Source organism: Xyrauchen texanus, chromosome 9, assembly GCF_025860055.1.
Source record: "Xyrauchen texanus isolate HMW12.3.18 chromosome 9, RBS_HiC_50CHRs, whole genome shotgun sequence".
Classification (NCBI taxonomy): domain Eukaryota; kingdom Metazoa; phylum Chordata; class Actinopteri; order Cypriniformes; family Catostomidae; genus Xyrauchen; species Xyrauchen texanus.
In genome coordinates, this window is record NC_068284.1 from 42,171,671 (window position 1) to 42,194,830 (window position 23,160).

The following is a 23,160-nucleotide window of genomic DNA, read 5'->3' on the forward strand; positions in this document are numbered from 1 at the left end:
TGCATTATAGCAACTATGAGGAGATTAGCCCAACATGACTCTACCCACCCAAGCAACTGGGGCAATTGGTTGCTTAAGAAACCTGACTGAATTCACTCAGCATGCCATGGATTGGAACTAGTGACTCTAGGTGTGGTAGTAAGCATCTTTACTTCCTGAGCTATCCAGGCACCCTTATTAATATTGAATAAAAATGATTAATATCATTGAAATGTACATGTTCCATCTGTTCATGAAAATGTTTTTATTGTAACAAAAATATGTCATGCTGACACAGTGCTGACTCCTGCTATCCACAGTTTCCCTGACCGACCACTAATTGCCGCTGGACTGTTTCCTGATTCTGGTCTCCATTAGAAGCAATGTAAACAGTACCAAAATGAGCAATCCAGCAATCCTTATGTTCTTTTTAGAGCTTTAAAGTTCTGCCTACCATTCACTTGTATTGATTGGACCAACAGAGCTGAGATATTCCAAGATAATAGTGATCAGGTATTTAAAGCTCCAAAAAGGAAATAAAGTCAACATTAAAGTAATTGACTCCAATTCCAGTTGGTGTGAACAGACCAAAATATAACTCCTTTTCACTGTACATCTTGTCATTGCAGTCTTAAGGCATGATCAAGATTTCAAACTCAATTAGACTTCCTATGCACAGAGCATGCACAGAGCCAAGGCCTTAGCAAGTCAGTCCACTGTCTGCCATTTTTGGAATGCTTTTTTCCGATTTTGCCGGGGCTTCAGCCCCGAATGTTTTGAGTGTAGCCCTGAATGTATTTTGAAAAGTTGACAAATATGAAACCGGACAATTGCCTATGTAAACCCCCGAAATCATAAGTTGCCTTGTTTCATTGTGCTTTGGCTTTGCACATACTGCATACAGCCTGTAAAAATAGACATAGGTCTTAAAAATAATCTAGCCTATAGAATAAGTTTCTTTGCTGTCGGTAGCCTATGGACTACGCCGTTTCTTCCTCTCTGTTGAATATGCAGCAGGTAGGTGAGGAGCTAGCACAGTCATTGACATCAAATAACGTTACTTAGTGGTGAGTTAACAGCAGTTAGCAGGAAAGACAGCAAAAATGAAGCAAATGAGGCTTTGGGGATTTTTCTGAAAGAAGTCAGTGGGTAAGAATTCAAATTTTTTTGGTCCTGAAGATCAGGTCTGAAGATCATCATCTGGCTGGCTTTCACCCACAGTAGGCTAGTTATTACCATAGGCTATGTTAGCACTTGGACCAGCATGCTTCATCACATTTTAAGATAAACAACGGCTACACATTTAGAGATAAGTGTGCCCATTTCTAGAAAAGTGTAGGCTTCATAACCTTGCTATTGTTCATGCTGTAGGTAGCCAGGAACACTAGATTTATCCCACTGCACTGAATACTTTCCTTGTTTATCAGGTGTTGTTTTCACTAAGGATAACCAATAAGCATTAACATAAAATATATGTGTGACTTGTTTTGTGATATTAGTTTGTAGTAAATATACACTTTGATTTGATTAAATGGTTTTGTAGAGGGTAGCAAAGATGAGCTACAGACTGAGGAGCCAGCAACAGCAGCAGCTGTGCCAGAATCAGGCATGGAAACTGGTAACAATTAATCAGTCACTTTACTTTAGAGAAAGTTAAAAGTCAAACATTGTTTATCCCAATGCTCCTAATGATCCTAATGAAAGGATTTTGACAGATGAACATTGAGAATTATATACAGTTCGATGCCATGGTGTGTCAATGAACTTAGACTAAAGTCATTCATGTATTGCTTTAACTTAGGATCTTATACATCATTTTGACTATTTATGTAAAAAAATATAAATTATTTATATTAAAAAACTTTTTTACCTCACTTTACTCACTATAAAATCCCACTGATCTGCTATTCCCAATACATTTTCTTCAATGGCATAGCTCTACAATTTGAAATATGTAGCAATTGATGAATTAGTTGTTTGAAGCTGATTTGCAATAAGTTATGTGCTCTTTTATTGAGAATGTGGGTACAGCATGTCTGAGTTTTCCTGTGAACCATGGTTTATCATTGTTGAATGATAAAAATGTCCTAGTAGGGATGCACATACCCTCACATAAACTGATGTATGATGTAACAGTATCTGTGAGCTCGTCCAGGTCTGTAGCTGCAGCTTCAAAAACACTCCAATCAGTGCAGTCAAAGCAGGCTTGTAGTTCCAGCTCTGCTTTATTAGTCCATCTCCTTATAGTCCTTACAACTGGCTTTGTTGATTTTAATTTCTGCCTGTAGGTCGGGAGAAGATGTACCAGACAGTGATCAGAGAGTCCCAAAGCTGCACGTGGGACAGAGCGATATGCATCCTTTAATGTTGTATAGCAGTGATCCAATATATTCCTGTCTCTGGTATGTAATGTGCTGTCTGTATTTGGGCAGTTCACGTGTGAGATTTGTTTTGTTAAAGTCCCCAAGATTTAATAATAACTGAGTCCGGGTATTGTTGTTCTGTGTCTGAGATTTGATTAGCTAGCTGTTGCAGCGCTATGTTCCCAGACGCGTTTGGAGGAATGTAAACACTCGCCAGAATAAACGAAGAAAACTCCCACGGCGAGTAGAACGGCTTACAGTTAATGAAGAGCGCTTCCAGATTAGGACAGCACATCCTCTTTAACGTTGTTACATCTGTACACCAACTTTCGTTAATGTAAAAGCATGTTCCACCGCCTCTCGTTTTCCCCATTAACCCTGCGTTGTGATCCGCTCTGAACAGCTGAAAACCCGGCAGATGTAATGAGCTGTCTGGAATGGCTTCACTCAGCCAGGTTTCAGTGAAGCACAGTGCAGCAGAGTTTGAAAAGACCTTATTAGTATGTGTGAGGAGATGTAGTTTGTCAGTTTTGTTGGGAAGAGAGAGGAGATTCGCGAGATGAATGCTCGGCAGTGCTGTTCGAACGCCGCGCTGACGGAGTTTAACCAGCGCGCCAGCTCGTCTCCCTCGCCTGCGTCTCGTAGTGCGTCTAAACAACACAGCAGCGCCTCCAACTAAAATGTCCAGCAAAAAGTCTGAATATTCAAAAAACCGGGAAAAGAACCACGAGGAGGTTACCCCATGTGACTCTACCCTCTCTAGCAACTGGGCCAATTTGGTTACTTAGAAGATCTGGCTGGAGTCACTCAGCACACCCTAGATTCGAACTTACAACTCCAGGGGTGGTAGTCAGATTCTTCAGAACTTCAGTCTTCCATGTTTCCATGTGACCGCTCAAAGTTGCTGATGTTATAACCCTGATAACTGGAAAGGCCCTTGCCTGGGCTACAGCTGTTTGGGATCAACAGAGCTCCTTCTGCTTATCCTACAGTCTTTTTTCAAATCACAGAGGAGATGTAACAATTCTTTGATCATTCAGCCAGTTTTAGCAGAAGCCTCCCAACTACTCAAGCTTTATCAAGGGAGTTCAAGTGTAGCCGATTTTGCTATTAAAATTAGCACACTAGCAGCAGAAACCCGGCGGAATGACGAAGCTTTGCAAGTGTGACTAGGAGTGGGGCATGGCCAGGCTGTGAGGATGCATGCCTGGTGCTGAGATGCCCAATCAGCGAGAGAGAGAGATATTTGACGAGCTGGGGATGCTAGAGAGAGAGAGACAGACACACACAGAGCTGTGTGTGTGTCGAAGTGTGATGTTATGTTTCAGTTCAGCATTCATGTCAAATTGAATGTGCATTCGGTTCCTGCTTCCTCCTTTCCTGAAAGAGGGGAGATCCGTTACACTGGTACTGAAACCCGGGAGTGGAGGAAGATCAGAGAACCCGTCAGAAAACCCTCACCGCTGACAGAAGATTGCAACGCTGAGGAGAGGATGGAGGGCCATGAGGATGCACGCCCTTCGCTGAGTTGCTCATTCAGTGGTAGAGAGATAAAGGAGGAACCGGGGATGCCAGAGAGAGAGAGACACACACACGGAGCTGTGTATGTGTCGACATATGTTGTTATGTTTCAGTTCAGCATTTATGTCAAATTAAAATCTTGTTGAATGTGCATCCGGTTACTGCTTCCTCCTTTTCTGAACGAGTGGGGATCATTACAGATATGAAGCTTCAAGAATGGCCTTTCAGAGCGCATCTAAGCTGAGTTGGCTTCCAATGGAACTACAGGGGGCCTGGATTTTGTAATTGCCGATGTCATTCGTCTCAATAACCATTTGTGTGAATGTCGTAGTGAACTCCATTGGGTAACAACCACTTCCTGTGGGCCATTTATTCCCTCTCCGGTGTCCGATACCCCATAACCCATGCAGCTTGGAGGAGCTAGACTTTCTCAGACATAGTGTGATTTAGGGAAAGATGCTGCCTTTACTGTGGCCAGCCCGGCACTTCCGAGCCAATTGCCCTGAATTTTCTGGAAAAGGCCTGTCCCATCCCGCTGGGGGAGGGCTGTGACAGGAATTACATAGCTTCCCAAGTCACCTGATGCTGCTGTGTTCCGGCCCATATCCATATCTTGGGGAGATCATTCACACTCTTTGCAGGCATTCTTGGGCTCTGGAGCAGCTGGCAACATTACAAGTCTTTAGCCATACGCCTGAATTCGTCTCTCCCTGCACCTATTACTATTACTGCTTTGGATGGATGGCCATTGGGCAAAGGCAACATAGAACTAATAAGTAACACTCTACGCCTTTAGATCAGAGACCACCAGGCGGAGGTGTCTTTTCTTCTTATACAGTCTCCTGATTTCCCTGTGGTTCATGGATCTCCCTGGCTAAACAAGAATTATCCCCACACTGATTGGACCACTGGTTCAGTACTAGAATGGGGAGCAGCCCTCTCCCAACTTTCTGAAACTTCAGAGTCTCCAGAATTATACCTTGTTCCTCCCGAGTACCTGGATCTTAAGGATGTTTTCAGTAAGAGCCTTGCAACCACTCTGCCCCTCCAATTGACTGCACTATTGACTTTGTGCCTGGGACCAGCCCTCCTTGGGGAAGGACTTTCTCCCTGTCTCCAGTTTGTGCCAATCAGTTTGTCTTAATTTTCTTGGATGACATTCACTTTTTCAGTCTCTTCATGAACACGTTCATTATGTGCACCTGGTTCTCCAGTGGCTCCATGAGAATCACTTGTGTGCTAAACCTGAGAAGTTTGAGTTCTACTCATCCCAGGTGACCTTCCTGGGGTTCATTGTTTGTAAAGGGAGTATTCAGATCCAAGCAGTCTTTGATTGGCCCATTCCTACCTATATTAAGAATGCACAGTTGTTTCTAGGATTTGCCCATTTTTACCTGAGGTTCATCTGAATCTTCAGCTCAGTGACTGCTCCTATATCTTCCTTATCTATAGTTTTTTTGGTCTTCTCAAGATCAGGAAGCCTTTTTTAGAACTGAAATGCCTTTTCACCTCTGCACCCATACTAACATGGGGCCTCCCCACCCATATATTGTTAAAATGTATGATTCTGATGTTGGGGTTAATGTAAGTTTTGTCCCAGAGTGCACACGATAAAAAGTTGCACCCCTGTGCCTATTTTTCTCACCAACTCACTCCTACTGAAAGGACATATGATGTGAGTGAAAGCTAGCAGTCAAACTGGCACTTGAAGAGTGGAGACATTAGCTTGAGGGTGATCCACATCCATTCCTAGTGTGGACTGAATGATCATAAGAACTTACAATACATTCAGTAGGCTAAACGGCTAAATGACTAAACACTCGGCAAGCCAGGTGTGCACTTTTCTTTAACCGCTTCAAATTCACTCTGACATATCGACCAGTTACCAAGAACCAAAAACCTGATGCTCTTTCCCATCTGTTCCAGCCAGACAGCCAGACAAGTGACCCCACCCCTATACTTTCTAATTCTAGAATTGTAGCCCCAATACACTGGGGTATTAAGACTGTGGTTTGAGAAGCCCAACTACAGGAACCTGACCCTGGCAATGGATCAATAGGACGTCTTTTTGTTCCAAGTCATTCATCCCTGATTATTCATCCCATTACCCAATTACCTTCTGCCTGTATGACTTCTAAACTTGTTTGCGATAATGTGTTCCGAGTGTTTGGTCTTCCACTAAACTCGGCCTCTGACCGAGGGTCACAGTTCACCTCCCAGTTCTGGCGGGCCTTCTGTAAACTCATTGGGGCTTCTACTAGCTTCTCTTATAGCTTCAACCCCCAGTCCAATCGGCAGGCAGAGAGAGTGAACAAGGACTTGGAGGTCCTTGTTCACTTTGAGATGCCAAAGTGAGCATTGCTTATGTAAAGCCAAACCTTATGTCTACTGTATAATATTCGGAACTTACTGATGTTTAAATGTTATCTGCATACATTGATGTAGAATACGCGGGGGATGTGTCCACTCAATTGTAATAAAACCAAACTTATTCCCCCACATTATTTCATACAGCAAATGTGAATATGTGTAAATTCATACGTTTAAATTCACTGGTCGGGCTCTTAAGAGATGAAGAGGTAGAAGCTTTGGGTTCAAGTTAAAATGTAGAGGGCTTATTAAAGACAGCCAAAAGTTTTTTTTCTCTTTTTCTTGTCAGTATTGTTGTTGACGTTGTTGTAATATTGTAATTAATTTTAACAGCACAGGGAATTTTTCAGGTACTAACAAGATGTGCATGCACATAGAGATGCTTCAAGACCATTGTAATCAGAGAAGCAGGAGAGTATCTCAGTGTCAAAATTAAGAAAAATAAAGCAAACATGCAATTTGAAGTCAAAAACCAAACAGTTGTTTTTTTATGACAGATGTCAAAAACTAGGGTGGCAAAATAGCTTTCTCACAAGACAAAAAGACAGCTTCCTGCTGCTCATATAATGGCTGCCCTGTGAAGGTGCAGAGTTGATTTTTTTTAAAACGATAAAAAAATATTGTTTTTGTTTATTCATTCATTAATTTTTTATTTAATCTTAATTAAATACGATTAAACAGAGATACATTTGTAAAAATGTTATATTACAATAATAGTATCTTCAAGCAAATGACACGCAAATCTCATCAATGCTCTCGTTGTCATTCCAGTTGCATTTCACTTGAGTGATTGGTACACAAGATTACAAACAGTTCCCTGTCCTAGATTGCTTAGCATGGTTAGCTAAACATACCAGAGGTCCATCCATCCATCCATATCCATCCAGCATTAAAAAAAACAACAACCACCATTAAGCTTTTGATATTTTATTTAATCTCATGGCACCATGGGGAGAATCCATATTTCTGCATTTCAAAGAGTTTTTTCTGCCATTCTACTAAATCTTACCCATTATTTCTTGAAAACTCAAAAGGACAGTAGGACTCCAATTGCCAACAAGTATGCTATTGGATTAGCCATCATTGTTTAAAATTAAAAGATAAACGAGGAATTACTCTTGTATTGACTTTTTGATATATATAATGAGGTTTGATCCATAAGTGAAGCTTTAATGTTTGAAGCTGTATCATGATATTATAAAGCAAATTCAAATTTGTACTATTTCACATTTTAAGTAATCAGGCTTTATTTTGATTGGGACATCTCCTGGTCATCAGGACAAGAGCTTCCATCTTTTTCATAGTTTTTTTCCTGCTCGTTTTGTGACTGTAATTCACTAACAACTTGCTTTACTTTCATAATATTCAGTGCAACAGTCTTCATACGATTCTCTCTCTTCACAATGATGCGGCGCTCTTTTTCAAGCAGATTCTCTCCTCTTGCGATCTTTTCGATTATAAGGGTTTCTTCTTTCATTTTCTCAAGTCCAACAATGCGGTCCTCAAAGCCAGTGCTTTTCTCCTCCTTCTCTGTTTTGATCAGGATTTCAAGGTACTCTGCTGTGGAGAGAGATTTTGGCTTCAGTGCAATTTTGTCCAGTCGTCTCAAGCAATCAGAAGACATTTTTATCAGCTTCATTAATTTGTCCTGAATTCCATGGAGTTCCTGTTCAAGTGCATCAATCATTTGCTTGGAGTCCATAAATTTTCCTTTTGCCTTCATGAAGTTGTCCTTCAGCTCCTTAATGGTCTTTCTCTCTATTACTGTTTCATATGTCCACATGACCTTTTCTCTTATATGAACAGAGTAAGGGCAGTTTCCAGGACAAACAATGCAGTAGCCAGCATGCATCACAGCACAAGTACTTACTGAATCGTTTTCAGGAAGGAAGCAGTTGGAGTGACATGTGAAAAAGCATGTGTTGCAATTCATGGTAAAGGAATTTACAGGAGTTCTGTTTGCTTTCATCACCTCTACATCTTGCTCAAAATCCTCATTTTGTGCCATGTTCTCATTGTCATTGTCCAAACATTGCTTGAATTTCTTTATCTCACTCAGTTTAGAAAGACCTGCAGTTATCTGAGGAGTCAGACTTGCCATGGCTTTCTCAAGACGCTCTCGTTCCTCCAAGACTTTTATAGTCAGTGTCAGATCTTTACTTTCAATGGACCCCAGTGCCTTGAAAAAAGCCTTCATCTGTCTGAAGGTTGATGTCCAGACAATCTCACTCAGTTTCTGATCATTGTCATCATCATCATCATCTGAATCATTGTCAGATGTTGTGGGTTCATCTACTTTTTTATCTGCATACACAGATGAGTTGTTGAACTTGAAATGGGTGGGTTGTCCCTTTTTATTTTTTTGACAAGGTAAATCTGCTGCTTTGATGGCTTCTAGCACTGGGATCTCTTTGCCATCTGCAAATGTTACCAAAATCATTATGTTCTCTGCAATGTCTTTGCCAAAAATTGACAAAATTGAGTCAAAGATGTACTTCTGGTTGATACTAAGGCGGGCAAGAGAGGCCTGGACAACAAAACAGACAGCATCAATATGATCAATTCCCAAAGGGCTACAGAGAAAGCATTTGATTTGCTCTTTTATCAGTTTATCCTGTGTCATTCCTCTTGTATCCCCAAATCCTGGTGTATCTACAATTGTGAGAGAATATGGAATTTGAAAGCCAGGTTGATTGTACAGCTCATATGAGGAGACAGTAGATGTTTGACTCTCAGCCTGTGTGCGATTGGTCACTTCATTGATTAGTTTGAAGCGGTATATGTCCTGCCACTTTACCCCCAATATGTAATTGACCATAACATTGAGGAGTGTGGTCTTTCCTGCACCTGTTGGTCCCAAAAGCAGAATTACTTTGTTGTTCACATCCTCCACCTTTCTTCCAAATACATACTGATGAAAATCTATGCTCTCTCCTATTTTATTGTGTAGATTCAGTATATGCACTGAAGGATTGCCCTTTTTTAAACGTGTAGATTGCTGCAAGAACAAACCACTCCCATCCTTACTTGACTGTTCACCCTTAAAACTGGTTGAAAACACTGTTTCAGGGCTGGGGAGACTCATTCCTTCATTACCACAGTTTGCCAAAACTCTGATTGTGTAAACTGTGTCTTCTTTCAGTCCCGGAAGAGTGCACTCCCTGTATGTAGATTTCTCTGACTTCCATGACCTCTCATTTTCATTATCCTTTGTACATTCTCTGAATTCCAACACATATTCATTGACCAGGACATCATCGCCAACAGATGTAGGAACATCCCAGGCTACAGTTGCCAAAGCAGATTCTACTCTTTTCAATATGGGTGCTCCAGGAGGGGCACATGGACGTGTCCTGAAGAATGATGTAGTGTCACTAGAGGGACTTACTCCTGGACGACACACAGCCTTGCAGTTGAAATGATACTCTTTATGTGGCTCTAACTGCTCGAGAGTGACCCGGTCAGAAGTCCCATTTGTACGTACCTCAGTCCATTCCGAGCTCTGCATTGACTGATATGAAATATAGTATGAGTCCACACAACCAGCACCATGGTTAGGAGGTTTGATTTGCAGATGTATGCAATCATGCTCAGCACTCAAGACGATCGGTGTTGGGGGTTTTGAGGGGAGCTCAAACTGTGAGCTCACGTGTCTCCCTCTTTCAAAAACATGAATTGAAGAGGCAGTGCTGAGCTTGTCTGGAATTGATGCAATGCAAAAGTCAATATTCCTTCTTGAATTATTAGCCTGTTTGAAATCTAGAAAGGCCTGTATATTTTCCCTGGTCAGTGCAGTTGCATCTCCAGATGAAAACCATTTCTCTGGCTCCTTTGTAGAGCTTTGGTCATAACTGATCTCTCTGTTGTCACATGATTGTTCCTTTAGATATTTCTCCATGTCTAAAAGGTATGGTTCCTCTTCATTTAAGGAGGAGAGTGCAAAAGCTATCACATAGTCATTGGTTGCTTTTAGGACAACCTTGTCCAAGTCATTGCTGGATGAAAGAACAGGGACATCCTTCATAATGTCTAGGTAAGATCTAACAACATTGATCTCTCTCTCTCTCTCATTTAGATACTTGCTTATCAGAGCACCTTGAAATGGGGATCTTTCTTTGCTGTTCAGATCATCAGCAAGCTCCTGTTCCTCTTTTCCTCCACCCCTTATAGATGGAAGAAGCTTGCAGAGACGTTTTTGAAAAACCATTTTGTACTCTGAGCAGAGGTCTTTAAATTTTCTGAGCTTGTCTTTGATTTCAGGGAATTTAATGGCAACATTGTCCTTCATCAGGTCCTGACATTGCATGTCACAATCATCCAGTTGATCCATGATGCGTTGGGCACGGCGTACAAGGCTAACACTGATCTCTCTGACTAACTGAGCAGCTGCCGAATCTAGATTTTTCAGAGGGTACAGCCACACAGTCATGGGCACAGCTTGTTCTCCATTTTGCCCCAATAGTTTTGGAAGCTCTGAGTACACCTTGATTGCATCTAAATAGGTAACTGGATTGTTTTCCAAGGCAAAATCCCCATGAAATGTGCAGCTGAACTTGTTTGTTTTCTCGTGTTCAGATTCACTCATTTTCAAAGATCCCTTACCCTCAATTGATATTAAAGGTATCTTTTTTATTGACACTTTGAGATCTCCTTGTATGTCTTGGTGGTTTTCATTAGCCAAAATCTCACGGTCAAAGATAAAGAAAGCTTGAGCTCCATACAGTAAAGCCGTAACAACATGTGTGGCAGAGCCCTCCTCAAATACATTGCAATGCTTAAAATTTCCTGCTCCAAGATGCTCCATAGTTAGCTGCTCAAAGCGTAAGGTTGTCCGATACTGTAAGGTGACTCGAGACTGATGTTTGGACTTCTTCTTGTCATTTAAAAAGTCAGCTGACCCTTTCACACTTACTAATCCACACAGAAAGCTGGCTTCAAGAGATGCAGAAACATTCAGAGCTTCTACTTTGTCTTCACTTGAATCTGAGGCAATGATTTTGAAGTCAGTGTTTGGCTGTGGCCGTACATTTATGTTCTTCTGTAGCATCTCAGCATCCCAGAGAGTTATTCCTTTAACAAAATGATATCCAGTTAATTACAGAAAAATATTACCAAGAAGTAAAATATCATTGATTTCAATTCTAGTCTTCTGAAATTCATTTTTGACCAGTGATGTGGAAGTATGTCATATTGTCATAAATGTGCTACACAAACTAACATCAATACTAGACAAAGGACAATGGTAAACATGAGGAATTAAATACATGACATGGGGGAACATAAACCAATGGTCAAACAGAACACTAAACAAGATAACAAGACTAATAACCTGAAACCAATGACAGACTAGAACTGATAAGACAATAAACCAATGAAAACAAGACACGTGAACACGGAGGGAAACATGAAATCACATGACAAGGAAAATAGGAAATATAATTGAGGCTTGGCTGTGACATGGTATGGAGCAGGCTGAGTCTTGGCTGTGACATGGCATGGAGCAGGCTGAGGCGTGACATGGCATGTAGCAGACTCAGATCGGCTGTGATGTGGCGTGGAACAGGCTGAGGCATGATATGGCATGGAGCAGACTCAGGTGTGGCAATGACATGGTATTTAATAGACTAAGGTATGACATGGCCTGGAGCAGACTCTGGCATGGCTGTGGCATGGCACGGAGCAGACTCTGGCGTGGCTGTAGCATGGCCTGGAGCTGACTCTGGTGTGGTTGTGGCATGGCCTGGAGCAGACTCTGGCATGGCTGTGGCATGGCACGGAGCAGACTCTGGCGTGGCTGTAGCATGGCCTGGAGCTGACTCTGGTGTGGTTGTGGCATGGCCTGGAGCAGACTCTGGCGTGGCTGTAGCATGGCCTGGAGCTGACTCTGGTGTGGTTGTGGCATGGCCTGGAGCTGACTCTGGTGTGGCTGTGGCATAGGCTGGAGCAGACTCTGGCCTGGCTGTGGCATGGCCTGGAGCTGACTCTGGCGTGGCTGTGGCATGGCCTGGAGCTGACTCTGGCGTGGCTGTGGCATGCCCTGGAGCTGACTCTGATGTGACTGTGACATGGCCTGGAGCTGACTCTGGTGTGGCTGTGTCATGACCTGGAGCTGACTCTGGTGTGGCAGTGACATGGCCTGGAGCTTACTCTGGCGTGGTTGTGACATGGCCTGGAACTGACTCTGGCGTGGCTGCCATAACGTGGAACTCAGACTTGGCAGCCATGATGTAGGGCTCTGGGACGGTCAGAGCTTTTGGGCATGGGTATGGGGGCGTTAACTCGACAGCCATGACATGGGACACTGGCTCGTCGACCATGACGTGGGAATGCTGGCTCGTCGACCATGACGTGGGAATGCTGGCTCGTCAACCATGATGTGGGATGCTGGCTCAGCATCCACCTCCCCTACAGTGAATGCATAACCAGCAATCCGAAGTACAAGGTATCTACACTGATCCAGACTGAGGGAAATGTGACCGCCAGGCACCAATAAGGAGATTTGCTCAATCAGTCCGATACGGAAACAGTCTTTGAGGGCTACCTATTTAAATTCAACCTCACTGGCCAGAGCGCAGTTCCCCCACATATTCCTCCAGGGATCTATTCCCTAGATGTAGGCACAGGAGCCGAACTGCTGGTTTCATTATGGGCGGTCTAGTATTCTGTAACAATGTAGCTGGCAAAGGTGAAGACGATGATGATGAAATGAAGAACCCAAGTGCAATTTAATAATCAATGTGAAAACCAAAAACCCTAACTATGAACATGAATAAAACATAACATAAACTTGAAACATAAACATAAACATGAACTTGGTAGGCTAGGCTTAAACTTGACATGATCTTAAAATGTGCTACACAAACAAACATCAATACTAGACAAAGGACAATGAGGGCTTAAATGCATGACATGGGGGAACATAAACCAATGATCAAACAGCACACTAAACAAGATAAAAGACTAATAACATTAAACAAATGACAGACTCGAACTTATAAGACAATAAACCAATGAAAACAAGACACATGAACATGAAGGGGAACATGAAATCACATAACAAGGGAAACAGGAACTAGAATTCCAAAATAAAAGCCATTCTTTATTAACTAATTTGAAATAAATGAACCTTATTGACTTCTGTGTATTTTTCTTAAATACTTTCTCCCATTCCAGCTTTATATTCTGAGACCACTATTAGAAAGGAATTCATAGGTATTTTCATGAAAACTTTACACACTGGCTCTGTGGTGCTATGAAAATATCTCTGTTTGTTTGTAGCGGCCTGTCCAGCTTCACACAATAACACTGGTTTGACCAGTGTTGTAAGACTCTCTGTTTGTTTGATCAACAGAAGGCTGGCGTGTATTCAGAAAAGCTGTTTTGAAAACATTGTTTATTTTTGCATTTCTGTTGGGTGGCACTAGTGGTGCAGATTCGACACATAAAGCTGTCTTAAACATTTAAGCTTTAAGTGTTAACTGATATTAACTAGAGCTGCATTGGTTTTACCAGAAGTGTAGCATCACCAGAAATTGCAATTTAATCTTGATGATAAAATGTTGGTTTTTATCCAGCAAAGGATTCCAATGACATTATTTACCCTGCAGCTGCATTTACAACTTAAATTTTTTATCTGTATCTAAGTCTAGCGTTATTTGTTTGTTTTCTCTGAAACTTGCTCCCATAGATGAGACTGGCGGAATGACCCGTCGCCCCACCTCCCCGTCCTTCATCCAGGCACACAACGGGAGTGGGCTGGAGACAAGGAGAGGGGCAAATTTATGATACTCGGTTTGGGCAGCAGAGGATGAGGCACACCTGATGTGTGTGGAGCCTCATCAATGCATCATACGCAGAGTGCGCCTCCCACCTGTCAGCGAATCAAATTTGGCCGGTACCCTCCCTGCTCTGCTCCTGGATTATTATTTCCAATAAAAGGCTTGACGCCACACCCACTGTGGCGAAGTGAGTAAGAGACAGACACAGTGGGCGTGGCGTCAATCTTTTGACGGATGGAACCATGGAACCGCACACCCCACGTCTATTGACGAGCTTTTGCCTCCCGATGCCAAACTACCTGTTCCTCCTCGCTGCGAAGCCTCGCCATGTACGTCAAAAACGATCGTCCCCTTAGTGCCCCTCGCATAGAGCTTGGACACGTGGCTCTCACGTCCCAACCCATCGCGCTGGCTGGCCAGGACCATCCGACTAAGCGATTCAGTTCGCCAGGCCCCTTCTCCTTTCGGTACCGTCCACTTTACCTTGGTGCACTGCGAAGATGCCAACACCCTGCGTGTGGAGATCGTGACCCTTTTACTCATAGACGCCATAGAGCCTGTCCCTCCAGCTGAAATGAAGAAGGGTTTCTACAGCCCTTACTTCATCGTACCCAAGAAATGCGGTGGTTTACGACCGATCTTGGACTTGCGAGTTTTCAACCCTGCCTTGCACAAACTCCCATTCAAAATGCTCACTAACTTGCATCCAGCATCAAGTACTTCCACGTCTCTATCTTGCCTCGAAACCGACCCTTCCTACGGTTCACGTTCGACGGCCAGGCATATCAGTACAAGGTCTGGCATGTCCCTGTCCCCTTGCGTCTTCACGAAGGTCGCAGAGGCAGCCCATGCTCCGCAAAGGGAAGTGGGCATCCACATACTCGACTACCTTGACTGGCTCATCTTAGCCCACTCTCGAGAGTAACTTTGCGCCCACAGGGACCAGGTGCTCCGTCACCTCAGCCGTCTAGGGCATCAGGTCAAATGGAAAAAGAGCAAGCTCACCCCGGTTCAGAGCATCTCTTTTCTCGGCATGGAGTTCGACTCAGTCTCAATGACAGAACGCCTCACCAATGAGCACACTCAGTCGGTGATGAAATGCCTCACCTTATTATTGCTAGGCACAGCGGTTCCTCTAAAACAATTCCAGAGGCTCCTGGGGCATATGGCATCCTCCATGGCGGTCACGCCACTGGAGTTGATGCATATGAGACCGCTTCAGCACTGGCTTCAGACTCGAGTCCCGAGATGGGCATGGCGCCACGGCACGTACCGTGTCTTCATCACCTCCGGCTGCCGCCAGACTTTCAACACCTGGACAGACCTCTGTTTTCTGTGGACAGGAGTCCCCTTACAGCAGGTGTCCCGACTGGTCACCACAGACGCCTCCAAACAGGATTGGGGCGCTATGTGCAATGGGCACGCAGCTGCCGGTTCCTGGTCGGGGCCCTGGCTGGGTTGGCACATCAACTGCCTAGAGTTGCTGGCTGTAATCCTTGCCCTGCGGAGGTTTCTCCCACTAATACGGGGCAAGTACGTCTTGATCCGCTCAGACAGCACTGCTACGATTGCGTACATAAATCGTCATGGCGGCGTGCACTCACATTATATGTCACAACTCGCCCGCCATCTCCTCCTTTGGAGGTCTTGCACAAGGTCAGGGAGGACGAGGAACAAGTCACCGTGGTGGCCCCCTATTGGCCCACACGGACTTGGTTCTCGGATCTCACACTCCTCGCGACAGCACCTCCCTGGCGAATTCCCCTGAGGAAGGACCTTCTTTCTCAGGGACTGGTACTACAGGTTCTAAAATTACACAGTACTGGAATAGGTGCTCCACAGGATGGGCCCTTGTGGATTAATCCCTCTGTGTGTATTTTCCGCTGTACGGTCCCCCTACGGGCGGACACGCGTCTCCCTTGGGCAGTCCCCACTGCCCCCCCGGTCGCCATGTTTGTAGTAACTCCTCCCTCTAAGCAGGTAGGATCTACCACCGCGCCATTCCCACATGTGGCCTGAAAACACATGTGACATATTTCACCACTCTTTACCTCCCATCAGCCTGGGCAGGTGGTGGTCTCCGCTGGGTCTTTTCCCCCTGAAAGAATAGGAGTTTGGTAGCATTAAGATGGCCTCAGCCGCTTTAACTCTATTCGAGAAACATAGAGAGAGAAAAGGCGCTGCTGACGCAGCCTGCTCCCATGCTTGGCACGTCGCTTTGTTCCCCCCTTCGGGGTGCCAGGAACCTAGAAAGTTTATGACGATTTTATGGGGCATTGGAGAAGGGTACGTGCAGTCTGACGCAGCCTGTCGCTTTGGCATGGAACTGACTGCCAGCACCTGCATCAGCAGCGCACATACATGGTTCAATGTATGGCGTGATTGAATAGGGACCCCTAGTGTCGCTTCACTCAACAAGTGAAGCGACAGATGGGGAACGTCTAGGTTACTGTTGTAACCTCTGTACCCTGGTGGAGGGAACGAGACGTTGTGTCCCCCTGGCCACGACGCTGAACCTATTGCTATTGCCGAACCTTATTCTCGGCTCTTCAGTGCAAAACCATTTACCAAAACCTGAATGAACAGAGGCATGATTCCCTTGCTTTATACCTATATGTCCGGGGGAGGGACATGCAAATTCTGTCTGCCAAATTCTCATTGGCCTTTTCTCAAGTTCAGAGGTAACCGAGGCCTTCAAGAAAGTCCCCTAGTGTCGCTTCACTCGACACAACGTCGAAGTGAGCGACAGACAGGGAATTCAAGTGTCCAAAATAAAGGGGAATCTGGCATCCAAGCAGATCCAGGAGCAGAGCGTAGAGGGTATCGTCTACAATAATCATTTATCATTGGTGATCATTGGCAGATCCTCTAAACACTTTGTATAAAATTTTATTTTCTGCTGTTTCTGGTCCTGTGTCTTGAAACCAGAAGAACATTATGCACACGATCGATAAACCAGAAATTAAACATGGCCTTAAAATGCAACTAGCAATATATGCCAAATGCATATGTTAGTTTGACTGGTGTGTAATAGAGTGTACAGCTATAACAAATTAGTGCTCAATTATGGCACCTTTCCACTGCACATTATGGTTCGACTCGACTCGACTACTCGCTTTACTTTTCTGAGCTGGCTTTTCCACTGCAGTTTAGTGAACGTGGATGGGAATATATGCTGATCGCCATAGTTGTGCTCCCTCTACTGCCGTGACATCATCTTAAACGTGACACAAACATTACTGACCAAAACAATAACACGACCGCTAGCTGTTAGCTATTAACTCATTGTGCTGCATTAAGCAGTTGTTGCATGGTGATTTTACACAAGTGTAACAGTTAAATTGGCCTGGTTGTTTTAGAAGCAAGCTTTTTAGTAGCTGGTCAGTTAAATAAAGTGAAGCTTTCAAGCAGAGTATAGAGTTAATTTACCATCCATAGCATCCATTTGGTCGAACCACTTCCACTTTCTTTGGTTTGAACCACTCTGGCTGTTGTGGTCCTTGATGGTTCTGTAGTTACTTTTGATTTTTTTTCCCCTTTTCCCTACACTTTTGGGGAACTTTACTTTAGGTCCAGTGGTAGCCGTGTGTAGCCAACACCTGAGACACTTCCTGAAAGACTTTAGCGTCATTTAATTTGTCGCTAACGAGAGGAACGTCTGCTCATCGTTTATTGTACACGGCGTGGTTTTGCACACAGCCATTTTTTTTTTTACATTTCAAAAGTTGCATGAACAAATGATACTGCTATCGCTGTTGCTAAATTTAAAACTAGCAGGTTAATGTCCTGTGTCGCAAATCCAAATCCAGTGATGCTTGTAGTGACGATTCTCTGTGAACAATCAGTGATCTGCAGGGTTTTGACTTCACATTTAATATCGGCTCGGCTCACTTGGAACATTAACCGAGGTGGTACTAAAAAAGGTACCAAGTACAAGGTACTATCTGTGAAGTTAAACACAGTTTTAAGGAACAAATACAGTTTTAAAAAAAAAACGGCAATGAATTAATGTGACGTAGAGAGAAGCGATTGACGGAAAGTAACGAAAAGAAATGGAAACAGCCTAGAGTTTACGGAAGTAAAAGCTCACAAGGTGGATGTGAGCAGAGGAGAGAACTGAGTGCAGAAAGAGGGATAAGCGATCGCTTAAGAGATCAATATCCAATGGCACAAATGTCTTCTGTGTGGAGAAGCATTCGGGCTGATGTGAGTGGAACACGGAAAGAAGGGGAAAGCGCACCATTGAACGGTCATCCCAGGGACGCTGATGGTAGGATCAAAACACTTTCTAGTTGGGAAAGGGTTGACTATCTCTCTAATCTGTGCTTTTTGAAGATAATCATTATATTCTAAATTAATTGACTCATATTATGAAACATTAGCGTTTGAAGGTAATGTACATATTACATATTACAACTCAATGTGCAAGTGTACAATATTATGCTTAAACATATTATGCTTATTATGCTTAGACTTGGAAATAAATGAATGTTGAGACAGTTGTGTATAAGGACATTTTATTCACTTTGTATTTTGTCTATTTAAGCGAATGTTAATAGTAATGTTAGTGTTTATTTTTTTGTTTCTTTAAGGTTATCAACCTAACAAAAATCTAACAAAAAGCTAACAAAAGTTTACAAAAGCTAACAAAATCCAACAAAAGCTAAGAAAATCCAACAAAAGCTAAGAAAATCTAACAAGTAAGAAAGATTAATCAAAGTAGTTAAGAAAACAACTTAACAAGCAAATTCATGAAGGAAGCTAAATGAACAAACTGATGTGATTATCTGGATTTGTGTACCACTGAATTGAACTGAAACTGCGTTTAATTGGACAATCTGAATCTTGGCTCTGACTATGGTTTAATCTGTTGGGGAATCTGTTGATAAATGAACACAAGTTGCGGAAAGTCCATTTGGAGTTGTTTCGTGTGTCTTTGTGAATGACTGATGCTCATTTTCGAGTTAGAGGCAGATGCTGATGTGTAAAATTTCCTGGATAACTCGACACTATCCACAGTGGAAAACCCCCAAATAGTTGAGTCCAGTCGAGTTGTACCATGCAGTGGAAAAGCCCCATTAGTCACTCCAAAGGTGCAGCGTATAACAAAGAAAACGGTATAATATAATACAGTAGATTCTAATAAATTTTCATGAATGCTTAGATAAATACTGTGAGAGATAAAGCAGATGGAAATGCAGTATTTTTATTTTCAAACCATTTTTATTGTTTCCTCCCCTGTGACAATTACACTGCCAAAGACGTGTTGACAACACAACGGTTAGTGTTTGTATTTATATGCATTTTATTACCTGGAATTAGGACATCTCTTCTGCAGTCATAAAGCATTCCTAACTGAAAAGGTCGGCCAAGGCAAGCCAGTTCAATGGTCTCAGAGTCCGACATCGTTCTGGTAAAGATAAACAAAATAATTTGACTGACTAAAAAATATGTAAAATATTGTATTATTTAACTAGTAATACTATATATTATGCCACTGAATGGAATAATACTCTAAAGTGTTTTATTCAGGGTTCAAAATAAACACAAGGCTGAATGCTTGTAAAAGTGAACTTTTGAGTAAATAAAATAATAAATTCGAAGTTACTTGAATTGTACAAATATATAGTGTCCCATTGCTTTATTTAAAAATTGAAGGCAAAAATCCCCCTTTTATATTAGAGAACTAGATAAACTATTATCTGACATCAAATTAAAATGTAACATTTGCATTTAAAGTTAGAAATAAACAAAATAAATGATTTCTCTAAATATGAGTTTATCAATAACTAGAAACCAACATACTGTATGGTCCTAAACTAACTAGCCCCTATATAAAGGATTTGGAAATATTGTACATTTATAAAGCTGAAAATAAATGAAATGTTTATGTTTTACATGCTATTAATATGTCCATGTTGTACATTTCAGTGCTTAAAATACAAAAATGTACATTTAAATGTTATTTATGAATAGCTAAGTAAAATAATGTGATCAGGCTGGAGCAATAGCTAAATTTATATCCCTGTTAACCCATTCTGGCATATTTGTATTTTATACATGTAAAGAGAAATTATGGTTTTTTTTATAATTCCCCTTGACATTTTAGATCAAATAAATTGGGTAGGAAAGAATTGTTTTACAATGTTCACTTTTCTTTGGAGTATTTTATATTGTGCCTCCAGGAAGCAAATTTTCAGAAATACATTTTAAATTGATTAATTACCAAAAAATAAAAATATATCACAATAAAAGCTTATAAGCAATATTAGGCAGTAAATTAAGCAACAATTTGTTGTATTTACAACAGAAAATGCAGTTACCGTTTAGCTCTATCAACAACTTAGAATTCTGATCATCCAGTCAAACATCTGCAAAAAAAAAGAATTATATTACAGAGTCCCTGAAGAAGACTCATATTTTTGCATTTTCTATGCTTGAAAAAGGACCTTAGTACATGTTATAGGGCACACACCGTGGCAAGTTGTCACATATTTTACTCTAGTGAATATTTGTTCAGTGTTTGTTTAAGTTTTTGTTCAATTATTTTGTGCCTGCTTATTGATTCATTCTCTAAGCAGGCACACATCTTAAAGTCTTTTCTACATAAAGCAATGAACATTTTCAGTTATTGCCCTGGAAACAATACAATATATTTAACACTTTTACCAGGACATTTTTTCACACTATGAGGACAATTTTCACAAGAGGAACCTGCTGTTTATTTACACTGATTTTAGATGAATACCTTCGTATGACAAATTAAATACAATCTACTATGAAAAAGCCATCTTCCACAACATATCTGTATTATAAGGAATAAAAGGATATCATGGCTTTTCATCAGTTATGTAAAACAATAATTAAAACCAAATGATAAAGAAACAAAAAATTAAAAGGTAACATAAAAGATATCAAGTGAACATAACCCACAGTATTTGCCAACTAATGCTGTGTTAATCAATCATATAAAATTAAATAAAAATATAACACATGTGATAACTGACCTCAACCTGAAATTTATGAGAAATACCATGTCCCAAGAACACAGTTCAAACTTTTGCAATTTTTACATTTATATTCATTATAAAGTTGACATTGTGGTTATATTGTGTTCACTTGTTTATCCTAAAGTGATTATAAAAATATGATGATAATTGGAATTTTTGTTTGGATGATAGAATCAAACCTTATTCTGATTTATAACCATGTTTGAAACCAATGTACAAAACCACTGCTAAATAAAACAAGCATTAATCCAAAAATTATACTCAAAACCTTATTTACTGAAAAATAGCCATTGTGATAACAATCAAACCAACAAAACAACAACACCAATCTCCTCTTAAATTGTGAGCTGTGTGCAACGTACCTTTTTCACAATTTTAACTCCAGTATGATTTGTTCCCTGACATCAAAACACATCTTTATATGGTTTTGTAAAGCAAGGCCACTCCTTGCAACACTGTAATTGGTCAGACAACAATCTCTTTAACATAAGTATATGCAAATGAGTAAAACTTTCAGACATACACACATAATAAGCACACTTAAAGTAGCACATTAAGTGTTTGTATACTGTATGTGTGCATGAAAATTACATTATGTACTACACTTCTAGCTTTAAAATCAATGCTTTTGTTAAAAGAAACGTGTGTGTGTGTGTGTGTGTGTGTGTGTGTGTGTGTGTGTGTGTGTGTGTGTGTGTGTGTGTGTGTGTGTGTGTGTGTGTGTGTGTGTGAGCGTGTATTTATCACTTTGTGGGGACCAAATGTCCCCATAAGGATAGTAAAACCCGAAATTTTTGACCTTGTGGGGACATTTTGTCGGTCCCCATGAGGAAAACAGCTTATAAATCATACTAAATTATGTTTTTTGAAAATGTAAAAATGCAGAAAGTTTTCTGTGAGGGTTAGGTTTAGGGGTAGGGTTAGGTTTAGGGGATAGAATATAAAGTTTGTACAGTATAAAAACCATTATGTCTATGGAAAGTCCCCATAAAACATGGAAACACAACATTTGTGTCTGTGTGTGTGTGTGTGTGTGTGTGTGTGTGTGTGTGTGTGTGTGTGTGTGTGTGTGTGTGTGTGTGTGTGTGTGAAACATTTTAGTTTCAGTTTTAGCCAGTGAAGCTCTGATGGAGAAATATCTGATCAGGTCTCACAATCTGGCAATCTAGTAGATAACCAAATATTTATGCAAATGTGCTCTTTGGTAATGTGTTAAAACTCAAATTCCAAAATGTCATTAGAAGAATGGGATCAGCATTTTCAAGATTCCTCTCAGATTATCACACGATCTAACTGCATCTTTTATTATGAGCCTCATAAGGAGAACATTGTGTCCTGTTTAAGCCCCATACTTTTATAACCTTCCATAAATAATGTATAAAGCACATGAAAGTCTGAAGGGGCATAATAGTTCTGTGAACATGTGCGCTATTGCTATTTCTCTTTTTGGTGCCACATCCAAAACATATCTCTGAATCAACACTTATACAGTACTTGAAATATTTTATACAGAGAAAACAAAAATGAATTATATGTGTTTTTTATTAGATGTCATTTATTTTGTAGGTCTTTCTACACAAAACAGTGTATTAGGTTTAAAGTATTTGTTTGGTCTCAATTTATCTTAATAAAAATTATCCAAGATTATTAAAGATCTGACAAGGGTTTCATGGTTTCCTTCAAAAAAGTTTTATTGAACTCATGGATAATCAGGAGGTTTCAGAAGCATTTAGAAAATTAGTACATGTTTTTGTTTTTGGTCATTTATTTACATCATTTGGTCACATATTTACATATACATCACTTTCATGAACAAGAATGCTACAATATGTCATTAAGCATTTTATTAATACATTTGTACTTTATGATGGATAGAGTCTCCCATTATTAAAAAATAAAATAAAATAAATGATAATCCATAAGAACTTTTAGTTGTAGTATTAGTTTGTGTTTTCTTTTTCTGAGTTTTGCTTATCTTGGTGAATTCTTTTCTTTTCTTCTTGTTCTTTAGCTCTGTTCTCCGTGTCCATTTTCTTCTTATCTTCTTCTTTCATTTTCTCAAAATCTCTTTCTCTTTGTAATCTGTTCAATTGTTCCTGAATTGCTTGTTTCTCACATTCTTTTTCTCTTTGTATTCTG

The 23,160-nt window shown here is 41.1% G+C and overlaps 1 protein-coding gene across 2 annotated transcripts in view; it reads right to left on the reverse strand.

Annotated features, from left to right (window-relative positions):
* Positions 1-7,154: 7,154 nt before the first annotated feature.
* The window catches only part of LOC127648630 (uncharacterized), a 138,844-nt gene continuing 122,838 nt past the window's right edge, over positions 7,155-23,160 (reverse strand). The window contains exons 1-4 of one of the 2 annotated variants that reach the window (XM_052133320.1): positions 21,384-21,401; positions 20,335-20,382; positions 19,324-19,421; positions 7,155-11,303 (exon numbers count right to left, since the gene is read on the reverse strand). In XM_052133320.1, coding sequence (XP_051989280.1) covers positions 7,480-11,303; positions 19,324-19,417 — 3,918 coding nt within the window. In that variant the 5' untranslated portion in view covers positions 19,418-19,421; positions 20,335-20,382; positions 21,384-21,401 and the 3' untranslated portion in view covers positions 7,155-7,479. Of the gene's footprint in view, positions 11,304-19,323; positions 19,422-20,334; positions 20,383-21,383; positions 21,402-23,160 lie in introns of those variants that run through there. The other variant, XM_052133321.1, reaches the window with a different exon arrangement.